A 21632-nucleotide genomic window follows, 5' to 3' on the forward strand; every position below is an offset into this window, starting at 1 on the left:
ATTTAGGAGGCCAGCTGTGCCCCTTACATAGACACAGATCTAGTTAACCAGATAAGGTCTGGTGTGTGTGTATATGCAAGTGAGTTAGGCAAAAGGAGATTTTTTCCAGGGTCTTTTATTTTTGTTTCTTGCTGATCTCTTCCTAGCCACAATCATGGTGTATGTCTATGAAAAACCCCTGAGACAGGTCCCTTGGCCCCTCCCTCCAACACACTCACACAATACCTCAGAGAACTAGAAAAGGAAACACATCAATCATCACAAATTGCTCAATAACTCTGGAATGTTCTGTTTCTATTTCAGCTTCCTTCTCTGTTCTCGTGGCTGCTGCTTCCTATCACACTTACTACCTAACACTTACTACCACATCCAAACCTGGCTTTTAAGGTGCTTTCCCTCAATGGAGTCACAGCCCCTGTTCCTTCTTTACAATGGGGTCAAAAATATCTAACAGCAGATTGCCAGTCTCTATCACTTGATGCCGCAGGGAATTCAATCTGCCTGCCTAAATATGGCTGGGGACTTTCTTGAAGTTTCTCCCGCCTCCCATCTTTATGGCTTTCAAATGTTTAGTAAGGTCGCTATGACAGCATCCACAGCTCTCTGTGCCTGTTTCCTTATCCAGTCCCTATTCTGGACACGCAGCTTGCCCGTGACTGTTGCATGTCAAGTGGCTGGAACCAATCAGTATGTCTAAGGCTTCCTCAGAAGCCAATCAGAGCCTAGGGAAGTGACCTCACCCAACGGGAGGACTGTGTGGGCGAGAAAGCACCTCCTAGAGCTGAGTGTCCCTAAGTCACTCCCTTCCTCCGCACCCTCCTTACTTCCTGTAAAGCAGTACTGCCTACCCCATCCCCCTCCACACCAAGGGAGTGAGAGAAAGGCTAACTAAATTCCACAGAAGAGAAACTGCAACTCAGCCACACAGCAGCTTCTGCAAGTGGAGAATAAGATATTCAGTAGGCTCCCTCTTCACAACACACCCTTCAAAGTGGGGTTCCCAGGGTCTGGAAGAGGGTGAGTGAGTGTGCTAAAGAACAATCAGCACCTCCTCCCTCTCCACACCTGGTTATCTTGACTCCACAAAAATAGCTGTAATCATTCCTTGTAAACAAGGACAAGATCAAGGTCAAGTGTGGGAACGTGAGAGCCTATGTCCCATGAACACATGTGAACAGAGACAATCATGTCCCCGTTGCCTGAGGACCAGAAGCTCAGAAGCCAGCTGGTCTTCAGGGCATGGGCTATTTACAGTTCACTCCGTGTAGCCCTGCAGATGAGTTCTGAATGTTCCTTGGCAGAGCTAGTTTGGGAGTAGCTGTCCCACCATGGGGGTAGGAGGGAAGGGGCAAAGAACAGGAAGGCTGTAATGCCCAGTGTGTTACACTGGACTGTTGAAAACAGGTAAGGAGAGAAGAAAGGTTTACTAGGCATTCCCTTCATTCCTCCAGCCCTCTCCCAACTAGGCCTCACCCTAGACAGAGAGACAGATAAAAACATTTTATTGAAACTGTAAAACTTCCCTTATTCCTCTTAACGGCTCACACCCAGAAAGAACTATAAAAAATAGTTAGGGGCATGTGTACAGCTATCTCAGCTCTAACAACTCCAGTCCTCGTTTTGACCCTCCTTTTTTCCTTTCATACAACTGAGACACTGGTCCTTTGCCCTTTTCCCCAAGATATCAGAGGAGATACCACACCACAGGAGAGAGGGAGGGTAAGGGCAGAGAAGAGAGCTATCTACTGTCACTCTCCATTTCTGTCTCCAGGGACCAAACAGGTTCGCTGGATTCTAAGCAAAGGATTTGCTTGTCCACAAAACCAAGTAATAGGAGACAGTTAGTCTCTGTGTCCTAAATCAAGAAAGATATGAAGGTCCAGGGTATTGTTTAGAGTCTGTCTTCAGTATATGCTGCTGCTAAGTCACTTCAGTCGTGTCCGACTCTGTGCGACCCCATAGATGGCAGCCCACTAGGCTCCCCTGTCCCTGGGATTCTCCAGGCAAGAACACTGGAGTGGGTTGCCATTGCCTTCTCCAATGCATGAAAGTGAAAAGTGAAAGTGAAGTTGCTCAGTGGTATCCGATCCTCAGCGACCCCATGGACTGCAGCCTTCCAGGCTCCTCTGTCCATGGGATTTTCCAGGCAAGAGTACTGGAGTGGGGTGCCATTGCCTTCTCCGGTCTTCAGTATATAGCCTCATCCATATTGTCATCACTGTCACCCCCAAAGTCCTCCCCATTGTCAAAATATGACATGATGTAATCAGTTTCCTGAAATAGAAAAAAAGGAAGGGAGGAAGAAAGGTTAGGTCAGGCATGCTTTCAGCATTCTCCTTTCTCCCTAGGTACCAGTCTCCTCCCCTCCCAATCACAGCACTCCAGGCTTGGGAGGTCCCTGCAAGCTGTAGTTCACTCTTAAGAAGAGCCTAAGGTGGCTCAGAGGATAAAGCATCTGCCTGCAATGCAGGAGACCCAGTTCGATCCCTGGGTTGGGAAGATCCCCTGGAGAAGGAAATGGCAACCCACTCCAGTATTCTTGCCTGGAGAATCCCATGGATGGAGGAGCCTGGCGGGCTACAGTCCATGGGGTCGCAAAGAGTCGGACACGACTGAGCGACTTCACTTTCACTTTCACTTAAGGACAGATAAAGCGGAGGGTACTATCCTTTGTGGGCAGTATCTCCTTTGGCCCTCCAACCCTCTGAAGAAAACATGCCTGGTGGACAGAGTTGAGATCCCTAGAGCTTATGAGTGGAAAAGACGGGGGTCTGAGAATGAAAGGTGGTTCCCTTTACCTCTTCATGTTCTTCTTCATCATACTCCTCTTCTTCTTCCTCTTCCTTCTCTTCTTCTTCTTCTTTCTCCTCATCTTCCTCTGAAGTCACTTCTTCCTCCTTCTTCTCCAGAGTCTTATGTGAGCATGAACAGGAAGAGAAACCAGACTCAGCTCACAGAACGGGGAGAACTGAGGCACCCATGGGCCAAAGCAGAGGAATGAATCTGGGGCCCAAATGGGCTCTATTCACATTTCTTCCTTACCTCTAGTTTCTGTATTGTTTCCTCCTTATCTTCTGTGGTCTTAGGGGGTCTCTTGGGGAGTATAATGGTGGTCCCTGGTGAGAAGATCACAAGGTGAACCATAAGAGAGGGAACTTCCTTCTTAGCTGTCACCCTCTTGCATAGACCATGTCACTTTGCTGCCCTCCCGTGGCCACCAGGGCACCCAGCAGCCATACTGGGTAGATGGGGTAGGTAGGCATCGGGAGAGCAGGCAAGACCACCCGCATCCTTGGCCCTCCAGTTGATAAAGGAAATCTGTACTTTCCCTCCTTTTCCCAGATACACTCACGTTCCTTCTGTAGCTTCCGCACTCGGATCTTTAGCTCCCGGGGCAGACGTCGCCAATCTAGAAACAGCGGGAATGTAAAAATCAGCCAGACTCTGCCTGGGGTCTCCTAAGAATGGTGACTCTTTTAAAGGAGAGATAAGGATCAGGGTTTCCCTGGTGGCTCAGAGGTTAAAGCATCTGCCTGCAATGTGGGAGACCTGGGTTCGATCCCTGGGTTGGGAAGATCCCCTGGAGAAGGAAATAGCAACCCACTCCAGTATTCTTGGGACAGAGGAGCATGGTGGGCTACAGTCCACGGGGTCACAAAGAGTCGGACACGACTGAATGACTTCACTTCAAGGATCAGGGTAAGGGCGAGGAAGGAAAGGGTTGGGTCAAAGTTGCTTGGAACAGAACTGTGGTTTGGATACCTCCAGAGGAGTAGGGGACATTTACCAGGTTTTTAGATAGAGTCTGTGAGTACGCTGGAGCACATCTAAGCCTTCTGAATAGGGTGGAGGTTGGGGACAGAGGAGGGTGGATAAGGTGGTGGCTTGAAGCAACTCAAGCATTTGAAAGAAAAGAAGTCAATGTAAGGGCCCATCACCTACCAGGGTTCCAATCGATGGCATTGTCAATCGGCCCTGACATCTGATATTTGTCTGAGTAACGTTCCACATCTGAGGGATCAGAGGTCAAGGGTCAAAGTTTTATCCTATCAGAACCCTCGGGTTCTTCCTGAGGATCTAGCCCTCTCAAAACTCAGAAATTGTCTTCCTCACCCCAAACCCAGAGCCCAGGGAGGGCAGCTTCAGTGATGATCTTCAATACTCTTTTAACCTGTCTTTTCACCACCCGAAATTGCAATGTTTTTGCTATCTCTCTTAACCCTAAGGCATGGCTATATTGACTGGGAGTGTGTTACAGTGGAAAGTATACTAGAGCAAGAAAATAGGGTTTCTGTCTTCCCTCTACTCCTTGTTCACGGGAGTAACTTGGGCAAGTCTTTTAACTGTCTGAACTTCAGCTTCTAGAGCTTTAGGAGGAAAGTACCAGTTGTCAATACACTGAAATACTATACTTCCACACCACCTGGTAAATACCCACTATCCCAGGCCTCCCAAGTATGCCCCCTTCTCCAGTCCCTCCTGGCTCCATGACCTCTTCATGAGCCACAAACCAAAGGGCTAATATTTTAATTTGCAGGGCTTCTCAGAGACCCTTCTCAACTCCTTCTGACTGGTTAGTGCCTGCAATATCCAGATTGTTAAAAATTTCTAATACACCTCCCCATTTATATCTGTAAAATGGGCACCTTAATACTTAAGCTCTTACTGTCCAAGACTATTGTGAAACTCAAAACAAACCATGGATACCATAATGCATTTCAAATGCAGGGGTAATTACTATGATCTCCCCAGCTAGGCAGTAAGTTTTCTGTGTCTCTTCTGACCTCTCTGGGGCCCCAGTGGTGCTAAGTACAGGGCACTACTCATGAAAGGCACTCAGAACATTCAACTAACCTCTCTTGGGGACAGCAGGCCGGATGAAGTAGGGGAGCTGCCGCATGGCCCCTCGAAGCTCCTGCTTCAGGGCCAGGACATATTCCCCTTCCTCTCCTGAGGGCAGAGGCACTGGGCGGAACTCCAAGGGCTAAGAAGGCAGAGGCAATGGTCAGTTCAGAGAAAAAATGCTGGAGTATAAATCTAGGAGGGCCTCTCCTCTCCCCACACTTCTATCCAATGCTCCCATTGAGCAGGGGACCAAAGGCAAATGCTGGGAGCAACACAGCATTTTGGAAGCTGGGGAGCAGAGAGTATAAAAAGTAAGGGCAGACACTTCCTAGTCTGGAAAACATCCCATGTAAGTTGCAAGTACAGAGACAGGGAGGGGCCAGATAAGGATGATTCTGATGACCCAGGAGGAATCCAGGATCGCATACAGTCAGTCAAGGGCATAAGGGAGTCTTGGGAAAAGGGGGCAGACACTCACAGGGAAGAGTGGAGAAGGCTGCAGGGTGGGTGGGGGCAAAGCATCCCCCTTCCCAATGCCCACGGCCTCCACGTTGAAGGTCAACTGGCCCCGGCCACAACCCCGGCCCCCACCCCGGCTGGCCATGATGGAGGGGGCCTGGGGATTCAGACATCCAATGGGAAAAACCTGATAAAGACAAAAACAAAGAGAAAAAGTACAGTAGAATGGACAGGAAACGAGGGAGGTACAAGACACTCAAATTGTTTCTCCCAGAGACCTGAAAAGCCAGTTTAATTCAATGAATTTTGAGAAGGCATGGTGCCAGGCAAGGTATTTCTGAAAATATAAATAAGGATGAGACATGGTCCCAACAGGACAGATAATTGCAACATGGTGTAACTGGTGTAACTGAAGCACAAGGAGGAAAGTGACTAGACACTTGGATAAAATTTCCCTATGTTCCCAAGTTAACTGGATGTTTATCATCAGCTGCATACCTACATATGATCTTTGAATTCTTTCTCTCTCTCACTTTCCAAACCCAACTAGGCCCCAATTCAATCTAATGCAATGCATTTCAGCAAAACATTTATTAAGCATCTACCATGAAAAAGGTAGTGTGCTAGACACTGTGAGGGAACAGAAATGAGTCATCAGTCTCACTGTCAACTGGTTGGGGGTGGGGGGGTGCTGTGTGAGAAGAAATATTACACTCAAACAGATCTTTTTAAACGCCACTTGGAAACACAGAATCTTAGAACTGGAAAGACACATGGAGTCTTCTAGCTCAATAATCCTCCCAGTACAGTACTACCTTCTGTAAATTGTCAGTCATTCAGCCTCTGGTGGCATTTTCCTAAAGAGATGGTGTCCTTTTCCCCCAAGGTAGCCCCTTCCATGTGATCAACTGTGATGAATTGAAAGTTCTTCCTGCTACTGTAACTGAACTCTGCCTCTTACCATCATTTTTGAAAAACCAGTCAGATAGGCCGGGAAATTCAAGAAAGTCATCAAATGAAAAAGAAACTTGAAAGAAATTATATCCCAGTAGCAGGGAAGATACCTAGCACCCAGATCTTGGTTTCTCATACTACTCTCCAGCAAAAGGAACCAGGGCTTCTTGGAGAAATGCAGCTTCTCCAATGGGGCAGGAAATACACAGGATGAGACTGAAGTATCTTGTAGTGCCAGAAAGTAAGAAAGTGCTCAAAAAACAACACACACATTGATGGGGCTCTGTCAAAGGTACATAAGAGGCAAATGAAAGAGCTCCCAATGGCCAAAGCCTGAATAAGTTGAACCATAAAATAAAGTAGTATTGGAATGTAATATCAAAGTATAAGATAAATATCCAGAGACTATACTGATATATAAATAAACATTTGAACAAATTAATACATGGGAGAGGAAAAAAAATCCCATATGCAGAATTTTAAATAAATTATGTAGAAAGAAAGTGTTAGTCGTTTAGTTGTGCCCGCCTTTTTAAAACCCCGTGAACTATAGCCCACCAGGCTCCCCTGTCCGTGGAATTCTCCAGGCAAGAATACTAGAGTAGGTTGCCATTCCCTTCTCCAGGGGATCTTCCCAACCCAGTGATCAAACCTAGGTCTCCTGCATTGCAGGCAGATGCTTTACCATCTGAACCAGCAGGGATTCCACCCTAAAAGGGGAAAGTGTAATTCCTCACTGCTTAAGTATGGCCTGTGCATAGGGAATTTTGTCCAAAACAATTTTGGAAAGGTGGGGGGGGGGTGGTAACTTTACGGTATAGAAATTGGACAAGCATTACTTCAGTCAGGTGACCAAGGTCAACATGAACGACTTTAAATCATATCATTAGTATGTACCCTTGTGTGCTCAGTCATGTCGAACTCTTTATGGCCCCTTGGACTGTAGTTCACCAGGCTCCCCTGGCCATGGAATTTTCCAGGCAAGAATACTGGAGTGGGTTGCCATTCCTTCTCTAGGAGATCTTCCCGACCCAGAGATTGAACCTCTGTCCCTAGCGTCTCCTGCATTGGCAGGCAGATCCTTTACCATTAGCAGATGTGATATCTTCCTCCCCCAGACTGATACCCCAGTCTGTAAACAGGAGGAAAAAAGCAGACAAATTCCAATGGAGAAGCATCTTATAATATATGTGACTAGTACTCTTCAAAACTGTCAGGGTCATCAAAAACAAGAAAAGTTCACACTTCCATTGTAAAAGAGAGCTGTCCTAGTGGTAGCATTCTTAAAAAAAAAAAATTCCTTTTGTTTTCTAATTTCAGAAGTAAAAGTAAGTAAAGTCACTCAGTCGTGTCTGACTCTGTGACCCCATGGCTTCTCCGTCCATGGGATTTTCCGGCAAGAATACTGGAGTGGGTTGCCATTTCCTTCTCCAGGAGATCTTCCCAACCCAGGGATTGAACCCAGGTCTCCACATTGTAGGCAGACAAACAATGGTACCCCACTCCAGTACTCTTCCCTGGAAAGTCCCATGGACGGAGGAGCCTGGTAGGCTGCAGTCCATGGGGTCGCTAAGAGTCGGACACGACTGAGTGACTTCACTTTCACTTTTCACTTTCATGCATTGGAGAAGGAAATGGCAACCCACTCCAGTGTTCTTGCCTGGAGAATCCCAGGGACAGGGGAGCCTGGTGGGCTGCCGTCTATGGGGTCGCACAGAGTCAGACATGACTGAAGCGACTTAGCAGCAGCAGCAGCAGCAGAAAACTTGAAAAGATACAAATGAGGTATAAAGAAAAACATCTACTAACCATGATGTAGTAATAATCATTACGAATATTTGCATATGCATCCTTTCAATACCACTTCTGTATTATACATACAGTTTGTGCATATATAAGTCTCTATATATATAGACATAATAAGGCCATGATAACTAATTGTAATGTGGTATCCTGGACAGGATCCTGGAACAGAAAAAGAGCATTAGGTAAAACTAAGGAACTCCAAAGCAAGTATAGACAATGTATCAATATTTATTCATTAATTATAACAAATATACCATATTAATTATTATGTTAATAATAGGGGAAACTGGTGCCAGGGTGTATGGAAACTTTTTGTACTATCTGCTCAGTTTTTCTGTAAATCTCAAAGTGTTTTAAGAAATAAAATCTATTAATAAAGAAAGAAACATGAGTTATCAATTCAAAATTCACAGTTCTCTGACCTTCCTTGTTTTTCATTACCCTGACAGTTTTATTAAAGATTACTGATCAAATATATTATAGGATGTTCCTCAATTGGAATTTTTCTGAGGTTTTTCTCTTGATTAGACTGGGGTTGTGGATTTGGAGGCAGATGATCAACAAGATAAAGTGACACTTTCATCACATCATATAAGCATACATACTAATAACATGTTAGTTATGGAACTATAAGAGACAATATAATACATAATCATGACCTCTCAAATTAGTGGTTCATGATAAAATTGTTCCCACAGTCCAGAGAAGAGAGAAAGCTAAGAGGACTAGGATGGTGAGGGGAGGCTTTAGGAATCACAAGGTCCCAAGTCTGAATCAGGCCTTAGAAATCATGTTTCCTTTCTTTCTTTCAACAAATATTTATTGAGCATCTACTGTAATCTACTATAACTTGTAGCTCAGTTGGTAAAGAATTTGCCTACAATGCAGGAGACCCAGGTTTGATTCCTGGGTCAGGAAGATCCCCTGGAGAAGGAAATGGTAACCCACTACAGTATTCTTGCCTGGAGAATCCCATAGACAGAGGAGCCTGGCAGGCTACAGTCCACGGGGTCGGAAGAGTCAGACACGACTTAGCAACTAAACCACAACCACCACCACTATAAGCCAGACATAATGCTAGACAATGGAGATCATGGTGAATCCTTTACTTTAGACATTCAGCTTTCCTTTGATAAACCATATCTAATAAACTGTTATCCAGCTTCAATTTAAACTTTTTAGCAAATCTTTTTATCTCACTTTACAAGTCATTCCATTTTTGGATATTTGTTCTTTAATCAAAATCCAACAAATAAAACAAGAAATATATGACTCAACAAAATGCACTCCACAAAAGATGTCAGGGAAAAAAAGATTTAAAAATATATACAAGGTAATCTATTTTGTCAAACTTACACACACCCATACATATAAGTAAAAAAGTTGTTCTTTTTCAAAAAATTAATTTATTTTTTATTGAAGGATAATTGCTTTACAGAAAAGTTTTTATTAAAGGGTATACAACAAGAATTAACATTGGTTAATTTAAGGTGATGGGTTTTGGAGATTTTTTGGTAATATATATTTTAAGCACTGTTTTTCCTCTGTACCAAAAAGGTATTGCTTTTATAATAAGAGTAAAATATTCATTAGAAAATTAAAAATATAGTAACTGAATAGTAGATGAGATTAACAATATGTAACAGGAAGGAGAGGGTAGGGAAATGTTTGCTTAAGAAATCTGGAAAGCTTCAAGTCCAACTGCCATGAAAAATGTGAGGAAAAGACAGCTGTTAATGAGGTATCACCTCACATTAGTCAGAATGGCCGTCATCAAAACGTCTACAAACAATAAATGCTGGAGAGGGTGTGGAGAAAAGGGAACCCTCCTACACTGTTGGTGGGAATGTAAACTGGTACAGACACTACGGGGAACAGCATGAAGATTCCTTTAAAAACTAAAATGAGAACTACCATATGACCCAGAAATCTCACTCCTAGGCGCATACTTGGAGAAAACCATAATTCAAAAAGATACATGCACCCCAATGTTCACTGCAGCACTTTTTGCAATAGCCATGATATGGAGGCAACCTAAATGTACATCGACAGATAAACAAAGACGGTGTGATACATATGATACAATACAATGGAATATTACTCAGCTATAAAAAGGAATGAAATTCTGCCATCTGCAGAGACTTGGATGGACCTAGAAACTGCCATACAGAGTGAAGTAAGTCAGAAAGAGAAAAATCAATATCATACATTAACACATATATGTGGAATCTAGAAAAATGGTATAGATGATCTTATTTGCAAAGCAAAAATAGAGACAGACATAGAAAACAAACATGGATACCAAGGGGTAAGAGGGTGGGTGGGATGAATTGGGAGACTGGGATCTACATATATACACTATTGATACTATGTATACAATAGATAACTAGTGAGAACCTACTGTGCAGCACAGGGAACTTTACTCAGTGCTCTATGGTGATCTAAATGGGAAGGAAATCTAAAAAAGAGAGGATATATGTATACGTGCAGCTGATTGACTTTGCTGTGCAGCAGAAACTAACACATTGTAAAGTCTAATGAGAAGTAATAAACAAATAAACAAAAACAGCTGTTAGTTAATAGATTAAACTGTGATCTGACTTAAAGAACACATTAGGTGAGAGGTCCTGTCTTATAGATGTGAGAGAGGGAGTAAGAATTTGCTATTGTGTTTTCAGGCCCTTTCATGGGAAAACACTCTTAACTAGCCGGCTTAGGTATCCCTCCATCTGATAGATACAGTTCTATCAACGGAGACAGGAGCTGTTTTGATTGCAAAGCAGTAAGGAGTTAAGAAAAGGCCATGAGCTTTGAGGTGAGACAAATCTAACTCCATTTCCACATACTGACCAAGTGACCCTCAAGAAATGTGGGGTAAAAAGAAGACAGATTTGGAAGAAAAGTTATGACCAACCTAGATAGCATATTCAAAATCAGAGACGTTACTTTGCCAACAAAGGTCCGTCTAGTCAAGGCTATGGTTTTTCCTGTGGTCATGTATGGATGTGAGAGTTGGACTGTGAAGAAGGCTGAGCGCCAAAGAATTGATGCTTTTGAACTGTGGTGTTGGAGAAGACTCTTGAGAGTCCCTTGGACTGCAAGGAGATCCAACCAGTCCATTCTGGAGATCAGCCCTAGGATTTCTTTGGAGGGAATGATGCTAAAGCTGAAACTCCAGTACTTTGGCCACCTCATGCGAAGAGTTGACTCATTGGAAAAGACTCTGATGCTGGGAGGGATTGGGGGCAGGAGGAGAAGGGGACGACAGAGGATGAGATGGCTGGATGGCATCACTGACTCGATGGACGTGAGTCTGAGTGAACTCCGGGAGCTGGTGATGGACAGGGAGGCCTGGTGTGCTGCAATTCATGGGGTCACAAAGAGTCGGACACGACTGAGCGACTGAACTGAACTGAACCTGGTGGTTAGGAAACTGTAAACCATCCATCTGTACCCTACTCAGCTTAGGAATCTACAAGGCTCTTCTATTTAAGATTGTGATTAAGTGATTATGATTCTTGAAGATGTTCAAGGTTTCCTATAATCTGGTCCCAAACTACCCCTCCATAAACATCATGCATTCTCCTTCCCCCATAAACAACATCCAACATATGTTATACTCATTCCCAACTGAGCCATAATTGTTTTAATATGGTAGAAATTACTAAAAAGCCTTTCTTAAATTTGATGTTATTGCTTTTCTGTATTTTTTTTTTGAAAACTGCTTCTTAGTAACTTCTACTACATTACACAGTTCAGCACAGTTGGGAATGAGTATAACATATGTGAGATCCTGTTGATTGTGGGGGAAGGGGAGTGCAAGAGTGAATAATAGGGAGGGTTGATGTTTCCTTATCTGTAAAATGGAAATAATAATAAAACCACCTTAATTCATTCAACGAATATTTACTCAGTTCTTATTCAGTGTCAGGCACTGTTTCAAATGCTAGGGATGTAGCAGTGAGCAAAATGGACAAAAACTGCTGCACCCATGGAGTTTAAAAGGAGCTTACATTGTAATGGAGGTCTCGGTATACAAATGTTTCAAGTCATGAGACTGGGAGAGATTCCTAAAGGAGTGGATGTGAAGAGAGAAAAGAAGAGATCCAGGGACTGAGGCTTGGAGCACTCTAACGTTTAGAATTTGCTATATTTGTAATAAATAAGACAAAGATTTAACACTCTTATTATATTAGAACTCATGGAAATGAAGAAAAATCATCCCAATAGAATAAATATGCAAAGAACATGAATAGACAATTAACAAAGAATGGTCAATCAAACTATTTTTTATCTATAAAATTGGCAAAGATTTAAAAATTAATCAGGCTTCCATGAATTTTTTTGAAGTGGACACTCTCATACCTCACTGGAAGAATTATAAATACAATATTTTGGGTGAGCAATTTGACTCTTTGAATCTACAGCCTTTTAAAAGTTAATATATCCTTAATCCAGTAATCCCACTTTTAAAACTTATCCAAAGAAATCACCAGATACATAGTCAGAGATAGAAAAGCATGTTTATCAAAGAGCTATCCATAGTAGCACAAATTCTGAAATAACCTAAATAGTCCAACAAAAAATGAATGGTTGGGGCTTCCTTACTGGAGAAGGAAATGGCAACCTACTCCAGTATTCTTGCCTGGAGAATCCTGTGGACATAGGAGCCTGGTGGGCTGCTGTCCATGGGGTCAAACAGAGTCCGACACAGCTGAAGCGACTTAGCATGCATGCATTGAAGGAAATGGCAACCCACTCCAGTATTCTTGCCTGGAAAATCCCAGGGACAGAGGAGCCTGGTAGGCTGCCGTCTATGGGGTCGCACAGGGTCAGACATGACTGAAGGGACTTATTAGCAGCAGCAGCAGCAGCAGCAGCAGCAGGGGCTTTCTCAGTGGTCCAGTGGTTAAGAATCTGCCTTGCAACACAAGGGACACTGGTTCAGTCCCTGGTCCTGGAAGATCCCATATGCCATGGAGCAACTAAGCCCGTCTGCCGCAACCACTGAGCCCAGGCATTGCAACTTCTGAAACCCATGTGCTTAGAGCCTGTGCTCCTCAACAAAAGAAGCCACCACAATAAGAAGCCCACACACCGCAACAAAGAGTAGCCCCCACTTGCCATAACTAAGACACAACTAGAGAAAGTCTACTTGAAGCAATGAAGACCCACCACAGCCAATAAATAAATAAATCTTAAACAAAAAAAAGACCTAATGACCAACTTCAATAAGTAGGCTTTATTTTTAAAAATATGAATGGTTAAAAAAAATCAAATATCTATCTTAGACTATTATGTAGACATAATAAAAATTTCAAATAATATTTAAAGACAGAAAAATGTTCACAATATGATGTAAAGTGGAGAAAGCATAATAAAAGGTTGTATTTGTCGTATGGCCCTATGTGTGTAATATATACACAAAAACACATATAAATACATATGTATACATGCAGGAAATAAATTGAAGGGATTCATTGTCATGATATAATAGACATTTTATGGTTTTCTAGGATAAATGTATATTACTTCTATAAACAGAAAACAAAGAGATATTATCTTTAAGAATGTTACCATTAGGACAGTTCTGTCTCTTTTACAGTGAAAATGTGGAATACATTTTGTTGAGCCATATATTTCTTGTATTTGTTGGATATTGATTGAAGAGCAAAGTGAGATAGGAAGTTCTCTTACTAAAAAGTTTAAACAGAAGCTGGATAATAATTTACTAAATATGGTTTATCAGAGGAAGGATGCATATCTAAAGTAAAGGATTCACTATGATCCCCATTCTCCAGCATTATGTCTGACATATAGTAGATGCTCAATAAATATTTGGCTGAAAGAATGAATACATGACTCCTAAGGTCTGTTCCAAACTTGAGACCTTGTGATTCCTAAAGGCTCCCTTCACCATCCCAGTCCTCTTAGCTTTCTCCCTTCTCTGGACTTTGGGACCAATTTACATTATGAACCACCAACTTAAGAGGTCATAATGATATACTGTATTGTATTTTACTTTGTGTTTTATTAATTGTTCTCTAATTACATCAGAAGTTTAAATTTTTCCTTTCCAATCAAGTCCATCCAATTAACTTTTCCTGGGCACTGTGCATTTAATACATAATACATTGCATTGTATTAAATACTAGAACTTGCCCTACAAAACTTTATATTCTAAGTAGAATAGAAACATTAAAGAGGGAGAGGGCACTAAGGGCTCCAGTAAAAGTACACATAAAATGCTATCATCAGACTGACGAACAATTAATCCTGAAAAAAAAAAAATTGGTCCAGGAAAGCTACAGGTAGGAGGTAATATTTCATAAGAGTTTTGATAGACAACGGGAGTCTGTCAAGCTCTTAGTACTAATAGATTTAGGGGAAGCTGGTTCACAGTAAAGAGTCAGAGGTATCAGAGAGAGTCTTCCACTTTCTCCTTTAATATATCTCCCCTTTGCGAGAAGGAAAACTATAGTTCTCCAGTGTATAATCAACACAGCAAAGGGAGCCCACAGGGAGAGGGTGGGGAACTAGAAGGGGGCAGATCCAACAGGCTGCCGGAAAGCGTTGTCTCCCTAGCTAGCAGCTGGTCCCTGGTGAACTAGTTCGGGAGGTGCGGGATGGAACCAGGTCAGAGCCACCAAGTCGGGGCCTTACCTGCTGCCCCTCCCCCACGCGGAAAACACGCCGCAGCCAACTTGAAATTTGCTTGTCTTCTTCAAGCTGGTGGCGTTCTAGGTCCGCCTCCCAGAGCTCCCCATTGGTGAGTTCTCCCAGCCAATCTAGGGGGAGCCGAAGAGGTCCGCCCACTTGAAGCTGAGGAGGGGAGGGAGGGAGAGAGTTAGCCGGAACTCAGGCTAGCCAGCCGGGTGAGTAGAAAGATGGGGTTGCAGAACCAACCAGGGGGTCAGTCATTTCAGACCCCATCTCAGATGGAGGACCCCTTGGCCTGGCGAGGGAAGCTCGCAGGGAAGTTCACAGAGGGAAGCTGATCCTTAGATTTCACCGAGGGACTCTATAGAAAGAGCTTCCACAGAGAAAGAAAGCTCTGTGAAACTTGCTCCGTTGGGGATCATTCTTTTTGTGGCTTCACATTTGGCTTCTCCTCCATTCCTCCAGTCTTCCCTTCAGTTCTGCGCTGCTTCCCTCCAGCACTACCCATGAGTATTTCTTTTCTAGAAAAATGTTTTCCTGTAGGTTGCTGCCATGTCTGTGAGAAGATGGAAAGAGGCTTTGGGAAAGGAAAGATTAAGAAATCAGATAACCAGAGTTGGGGAGATAGGGCAGGAGTCCAGTGTTTACTGCATTTTCCACCTCCTTCCAGCTCCTCCTAGCCTTTGGTTAAAGAGGGGCGGGGGGTGGGGTGGGGTGGGAGGAGGGGTCCCACTTTCACACACACACACACACACAAAAACATAAACAATGGGGAAAGAGATCTGAGTAGAGATAGAATCTAGAAGTTAGTCAAGAACAATAACCCTGATGTCAGAGAAAACGGCCCTGGGAGTGAAGCCTCTGGACTGGGAAGGCTGTTGGTGGAATGGCAAGCACCCAGCCTTTGAAATAGGACAGAAACAGAGCTGTGAAGCTTTGGAGAACTGCTTAACTTTACTAAGTCACAGTTTCTTTATAACAAGAAAATAATTCCTACCTTATAGCATTGTTGTGAGGATTGGAGATAATGTGTGTACTTACATAATTGGCACATAGTTGGTTTCCAGTAAATTATGTGTGCATACTAAGTTGCTTCAGTTGTGTCTGACTCTTTGTGACCCTGTGGACTGCACCCTGCCAGGCTCTTCTGTTCATGGGATTCTCCAGGCAAGAATACTGGTGTGGGTTGCCATTTCCTTCTCCAGGGGATCTTCCCAACCCAGGGGTTGAAACATGGTACCTAATAAAAATGGGTAGCTTCCCTGCATATATTTATCTCTCCCCCTTCTTCAGGAACATTATGTCTTGTGTCTGGTGGCCTCCAGCCTCTGAATTATCTCAGGTGAGTTTTCCAAATCCTTAGGATTTTTTCCTCACCCCCTACCCCCCACTTCCCCTGATGCCTTCCAGCTGGACACAAACTCATTCCTAAAATATGCAGATGGAAGCTATGGTAACCATGGAGACAGGGCAGGTGGTGAGGAGAGGCAGAGACAGACACTGAGAGAAACCGACTGCTACAGATAGGGAGAAAGAAGACTTTAAGGAACGATTCAAACAGAGACCTTCAAACAAGATGGGAAAATGAGCCTAAGCAAGACCGAGAATAAATAGATGCAATGAGAGAGAATGTGTTACAAGTTTCATTCTTCTCTACCCCTTTTCTCTCTCTCTTCCTCCCATCCCTCCAAAAATATGGGGAGGAGGCATCTGGGAATAACCCCTTACTGTATCTAAAAATGACCCCAACCTCCGCATACTTATCTAAGTCTGTATAAGGAAGCTGAGGTCCAAGTTTATTTGTGATGCATGTTCCGGTTGCGGGGAGGTGTAATGAAGATATATCGCTGTGTCTGACTCCAGCTCCCCCTGACATTTAAACTAGGAGAAGGCAGCCAGATCTCTTGCCTCCCTCTGTACAGTAAAGACTCCAGCTGTGGATCCCATCGCCTCTCTCTTCACCTCTCTATATAGTGTACCATGTACTGTGTGGCAGGTCAGACCTGGTGCACCGGCGCGCATCAACGCACGAAGAGCGGAGAATGGGGATCTGCTGAAGCTAGACGAAGAATTGGGATGGTCCCAGTCTGGGTCGCGGAGGAGTCTCTTAAGGAACATTTAGGTTTGTTGTGACTGAGGGGCTAAGAAAGGGAAGTCAGGATTGGAGCCTCTAGCTTTTGAGGGTTTATGTGTGCATGGGTGGGGTAATGGTTTGGTGCCTGACGCCCCCACCCGCAGAGACTAGGCTATAAATAGGGAAGCATAGCTCCGCCCCCCCCCCCCCCCCCAGCTTCTCTCCTCCAGAGCCGGCGCTGTGCCCGGGGCGCACCGGGAGGAGGGACCAGGATTCTGTGCCCGGGCGCAGATACTGACACCAAGGGAATCCGAGTGCCCACCCCCACGCCATGTGGGCCCCCAGGAACCCGGCTCCGCCACCCCAGCTGCCCCGTGGCCCTGGCCTCAGCCCTGGCCCGGAGGAGATTCTGCGGACTTACAGGTATCAATTTGGGTGCACAACCTGGGAGGGGAAACAGCAAGGAGTGATGAGGAATATAGCAGGGGCAAAAGAACCCCCCAATTCTCCCCCCACCCTTTTTAGGTCCCAAACGCAAGCTGCCTCCCTCCCCCCATTCAGTTTGTGGGGCTGTGGCAACCTAAAAGAGGTTAGGAATGGGACTGTGTGTGTGAATGTATGGGTGCATGTGTGTGGGTGGGTGGCGTTCAACATCCTAGAAAGGGGGATTCCAAGTGCGGATAAGAAAAGGGGGATGCTGGAAAGGTCTGATAAGCCGTGGGGTGAGGGTGGGGGTGCGGATATCCCTGCGCGTGCACGTACGCGTTTGCACGCGTGCTCGTCCTTCAGTGCGGGTGCACCCTTCTCATCTCCTCAGGCATGCGCTGGGGGGATGGGGGCGGCTCAGAGGCATGAGTTAGAAGAAGGATTGTGTACCATGCCGTGGAGATCTCCCCCATCCCACGCGGGTCCTTCCACCTGTGCCTCAGTTTCCCTGCCTGAATCAGTAAATAAGATCTTTCTCTTTTTTGCAGGGATTGGCTTCGCCACTGAGCCCGCAGGCCTCTGCCAGCCACCACCCTCACCCCCCTAGGCGTCCTCGGCAGGTCCCAATCCCGGCTCCAACGGTGCTTTCTCCCCAGAGGCAGCTATGCTGCACACCGAGGGCCACGCTCTTCTTCGGGCCGTGGGTCAGGGTAAGCTACGTTTGGCCCGTTTGCTTCTGGAGGGGGGCGCCTACGTGAATGAGGGTGATGCTCAAGGGGAGACTGCGCTAATGGCGGCCTGTCGGGCCCGGTACGACGACCCCCAGAACAAGGCACGCATGGTACGCTACCTTCTGGAGCAAGGCGCGGACCCCAACATCGCAGATCGCCTAGGGCGCACGGCGCTCATGCACGCTTGCGCGGGCGGCGGGGGCGCCGCGGTGGCCTCCCTGCTCCTTGCCCATGGCGCGGACCCCTCAGTCCGAGATCACGCCGGCGCCTCGGCGCTTGTCCACGCCCTGGACCGCGGGGATCGAGAGACCCTTGCCACGCTGCTGGACGCCTGCAAGGCCAAGGGCACGGAGGTCATCATCATTACCACTGACACCTCGCCCTCCGGCACCAAGAAGACCCGCCAGTATCTCAATTCCCCACCGTCCCCGGGGGTGGAGGACCCCGCTCCCGCTCCTCCTAGCCCCGGGGTCTGCACGTCGCCTTCGGAAATCCAACTGCAGACTGCAGGAGCGGGAGGACGAGGATTGTTATCCCCTCGCGCCCAGGAAGAAGAGGAGAAGAGGGACGTATTTGAATTCCCTCTTCCTAAGCCCCCAGATGAACCCTCCCCTTCCGAGCCACTCCCCAAACCACCCCGCCATCCTCCAAAACCCCTCAAAAGGCTCAACTCCGAGCCCTGGGGCCTAGTGGCCCCTCCTCAACCTGTCCCGCCTGCCGAAGGGAGGCCGGGGTTCGAGCGCCTGACCGCCGAATTCAACGGCCTGACCCTGACAGGTCGACCGCGTCTTTCCCGACGTCACAGCACCGAAGGCCCAGAGGACCCGCCCCCGTGGGCGGAGAAAGTGACGGGTGGGGGTCCTCTCTCTCGCAGAAACACAGCGCCAGAAGCTCAGGAGTCTGGCCCCTCTTCAGGGCTGAGGCAGAAACTGAGCCGCATGGAGTCGGTGGAGCTCGATACTCCCGGAAATCTTTGCCCCGACTCGCCCGAGTGCAGCCGCCCGTCCCTGGAGCGCCGCAGATACAGCGCCTCCCCGCTGACCCTCCCTCCAGCAGGCTCGGTTTCCTCCCCACGCCAGTCCCAGGAGAGTCTTCCTGGGGCTGTATCTCCGCTGAGCGGGCGGAGGCGGAGTCCCGGGTTGCTGGAGCGGAGGGGCTCGGGGACGTTGCTCCTGGACCACATTGCGCAAACGCGGCCAGGTTTCCTGCCCCCGCTCAATGTCAGCCCCCATCCTCCCATCCCCGACATTCGCCCCGGAGGTCGGGCGCCTTCGCTGCCCGCCCCTCCCCAGGCGGGGGCGCCAGGCTCTCCCAGGACCAAGCGCAAGTTGGTGAGACGCCACTCCATGCAGACTGAGCAGATCCGCCTGCTAGGGGGCTTCCAGAGTCTAGGCGGGCCAGGGGAGCCTGGGCGCTGAGAGGAGTGAGAGGAGCCAAGGCGGGTGGGGATCAGGACCTTGGGACGGGTGGGAAAACCAGTTCACACACACACTATGGACATAGAGGTCTCTTGCATGTGCTCATGGGCACGGTGCACACATACATGGGTAAACATGTGTCCACAAGCACAGTACTCGTATTTGCAGGGAAGGGTAAGTACTCTATTTATTGGGCATATAGACTCATGCATTCATGCCCTGGTCACTTCACAGTGCATTTGGGAATTTCTCGTGCCCATGGACACAGCGCACACAGGACCACTTGTGCTAGGGCCCCCAAAGGGTCCCAAACTCAACTTGCATTTGTTCAGAAGCATTAGGGAGCCCCTACTTATGGGTAATCTCCAATCTCTTTGCCCTCCTGCAACAGTAATCCCTTGCTTTCCATGTATGCCCTGCAACACAGCCTGCTCATGATTTTGGACATGCTACCCTCTTCGTGAATATCCCACCCCATTCTGCAGGTCTTGCTTTTCAATCCAGGCCTGGATCCTTGTTCACACCCTGCTTCCAGCCCTAACCACTTTTCAGGATAGCTTCTTTACTCCCCTTGGGAATATCCTGCAGCAATCCCCAACCTCAGTTCTGCTGCTGCCCTCCCTGCTCTCAGCTTTACTTCTCAGCTTCCAGCTTTTTCTTCCCAGCCCGTCCCCCTAACCAATACACCAGGTTGTTTCATTTTCCCAGGAGGTGGGTCATGGGCTCTAAGCTGCTCTTCTGTCCATCTGAGCTTATGAACACCCCCACAGGTTGACAGGGGGAGTAACCCTAAATCATTCCTCTCTCCACTTGATATATCAAATAAATGTGTTCAGAAGTCTCTGTTTTGTCACTTCTGCTGGGGGTGGAGGGTGTGGGGGAATGAGGACTAGGGAGGGAGGGTGATGCTAACTATAGCTAGCTATAAAGATCAGGGGGCTACTTCAAGGCTCCATCCACCTTCTTTCCAGGAAACCAATTGTGGTTGTAGAAGAGGCAAGTGTCCCATGTCTTGAAGATTTTAAGGCATCTGATAGGTTTTCATTTCCCTTAGTCTCCCCTATGTCCATCCTTAAATTCTTTAAGATTCCTACAAAGAATCTGCCCCCTCCACAATCAGCAGCTATATTACAGTAGATTAACTGTCCCTCTTTCAAGCTTCCTGCTTCCTGACCACTCACAGTTTTTCCTTGGTGGGGGGCTAACTTTCATCTCACTAACTGCATTTCATCCATTTTTTCCCCCTACTTCTGCTTCTGTTTCCCCATCCTTGATTTCTGAGGCTCTGTTGGGTGGAGAGGGAGGGAGAGAGAGAAATAGTATAATTTCCACCTAGGTAAAAATGGTATGATATTCAACTGACAAAGGGTGGGTGTATGTATGTGCATGTGTGTAGTGTGTGTGTAAGAGTAACAGTAATTGGAGGAACCCAGCCGGAAAGGTTCTATGAACAAAGGCACCTGTCTTAATTTGCCCCCTGGACCTTTCAGCTTGCTGGTTTTCTTCCTGTACTCTAACTCTTCCTTGCTCTAATGATAGGTAGGGGAGCAAATCTACTGTTTCTTCCTTCAACGAAGAATTGATGAAATCAGAAAATTGCCCAACAGTTCTGTATAACAAGAAGATTAAAATATTGGAAATCAGAAGACCTATTGTCTAAACCTTCCTTTGCTACCTCCTGGCTATTTAATTTTGGACAATATATCTAGCCTGTCAATTTCCTTATCTATAAAATAATAAAATCTAGTTAGTGATTGCAATTATTAGATAAGACAATCCACTAAAGTACATTGTATAGTGTCTGACGTACAGTAAGTATGTGCTCATTAAATGTCAGTATCTTTCCTTTTTTAGCTCCACTATCAATTGCATATGATCTTGAACAAGTCATATCACTTCTCTGAGTCAGTTTCCTCACCTACATGTATGAAATGAAGTGATCGGACCAAGAATAAGAATCTTCTCATTCTGTCTACAGTTCTCCCCAGTCATACACCCAGGCCCCCCTTTTTCCCCCCTCTAGCCTCGCCCTAGGAGTCTGGCCCGCTTTCTAGTACTCGCAAAGATGCGCCGGAGCTAAGCTTCTCCAGGGTAGAGGTATCGCTTTTTCTCTTTGTAATTGGTTGCTCAGAACCTCCGCCTTCAATAATTTGCCTATGGTGGAGGGGCAACCGGCCAGCTCCCGCCCCATCTCTGGTGATTGGCATAGGACTTGGCTCGTCCCCGCCCCCGTTTGACTGACGGCTGGGCTCCGGCACC

General features: G+C 46.2%; 2 protein-coding genes across 3 annotated transcripts; one reads left to right on the plus strand and one right to left on the minus strand.

Moving 5' to 3' along the window:
* Positions 1-1485: 1485 nt before the first annotated feature.
* POLR3GL (RNA polymerase III subunit GL) lies at positions 1486-14873 on the minus strand. Of its 2 annotated transcripts, none has more exons than XM_055584515.1 (8): positions 14728-14873; positions 5324-5491; positions 4855-4984; positions 3943-4011; positions 3353-3409; positions 3043-3116; positions 2799-2912; positions 1486-2274 (listed from the first exon to the last, which is right to left on the minus strand). In XM_055584515.1, the coding sequence occupies exons 2-8, from the start codon at positions 5447-5449 to the stop codon at positions 2188-2190; spliced, it is 657 nt and encodes a 218-aa protein (XP_055440490.1). In that variant the 5' UTR covers positions 5450-5491; positions 14728-14873; the 3' UTR covers positions 1486-2187. The 2 variants fall into 2 exon arrangements, with proteins under 2 accessions (XP_055440490.1, XP_055440489.1); XM_055584514.1 differs by lacking the exon at positions 14728-14873 and adding an exon at positions 8068-8087.
* A 3015-nt stretch (positions 14874-17888) lies between these two features.
* ANKRD34A (ankyrin repeat domain 34A) lies at positions 17889-20219 on the plus strand. Its single transcript, XM_055584511.1, has one exon. The coding sequence runs from the start codon at positions 17889-17891 to the stop codon at positions 19371-19373; it is 1485 nt and encodes a 494-aa protein (XP_055440486.1). The 3' UTR covers positions 19374-20219.
* Positions 20220-21632: the final 1413 nt, after the last annotated feature.

Source organism: Bubalus kerabau, chromosome 6, assembly GCF_029407905.1.
Source record: "Bubalus kerabau isolate K-KA32 ecotype Philippines breed swamp buffalo chromosome 6, PCC_UOA_SB_1v2, whole genome shotgun sequence".
Taxonomy (NCBI): domain Eukaryota; kingdom Metazoa; phylum Chordata; class Mammalia; order Artiodactyla; family Bovidae; genus Bubalus; species Bubalus kerabau.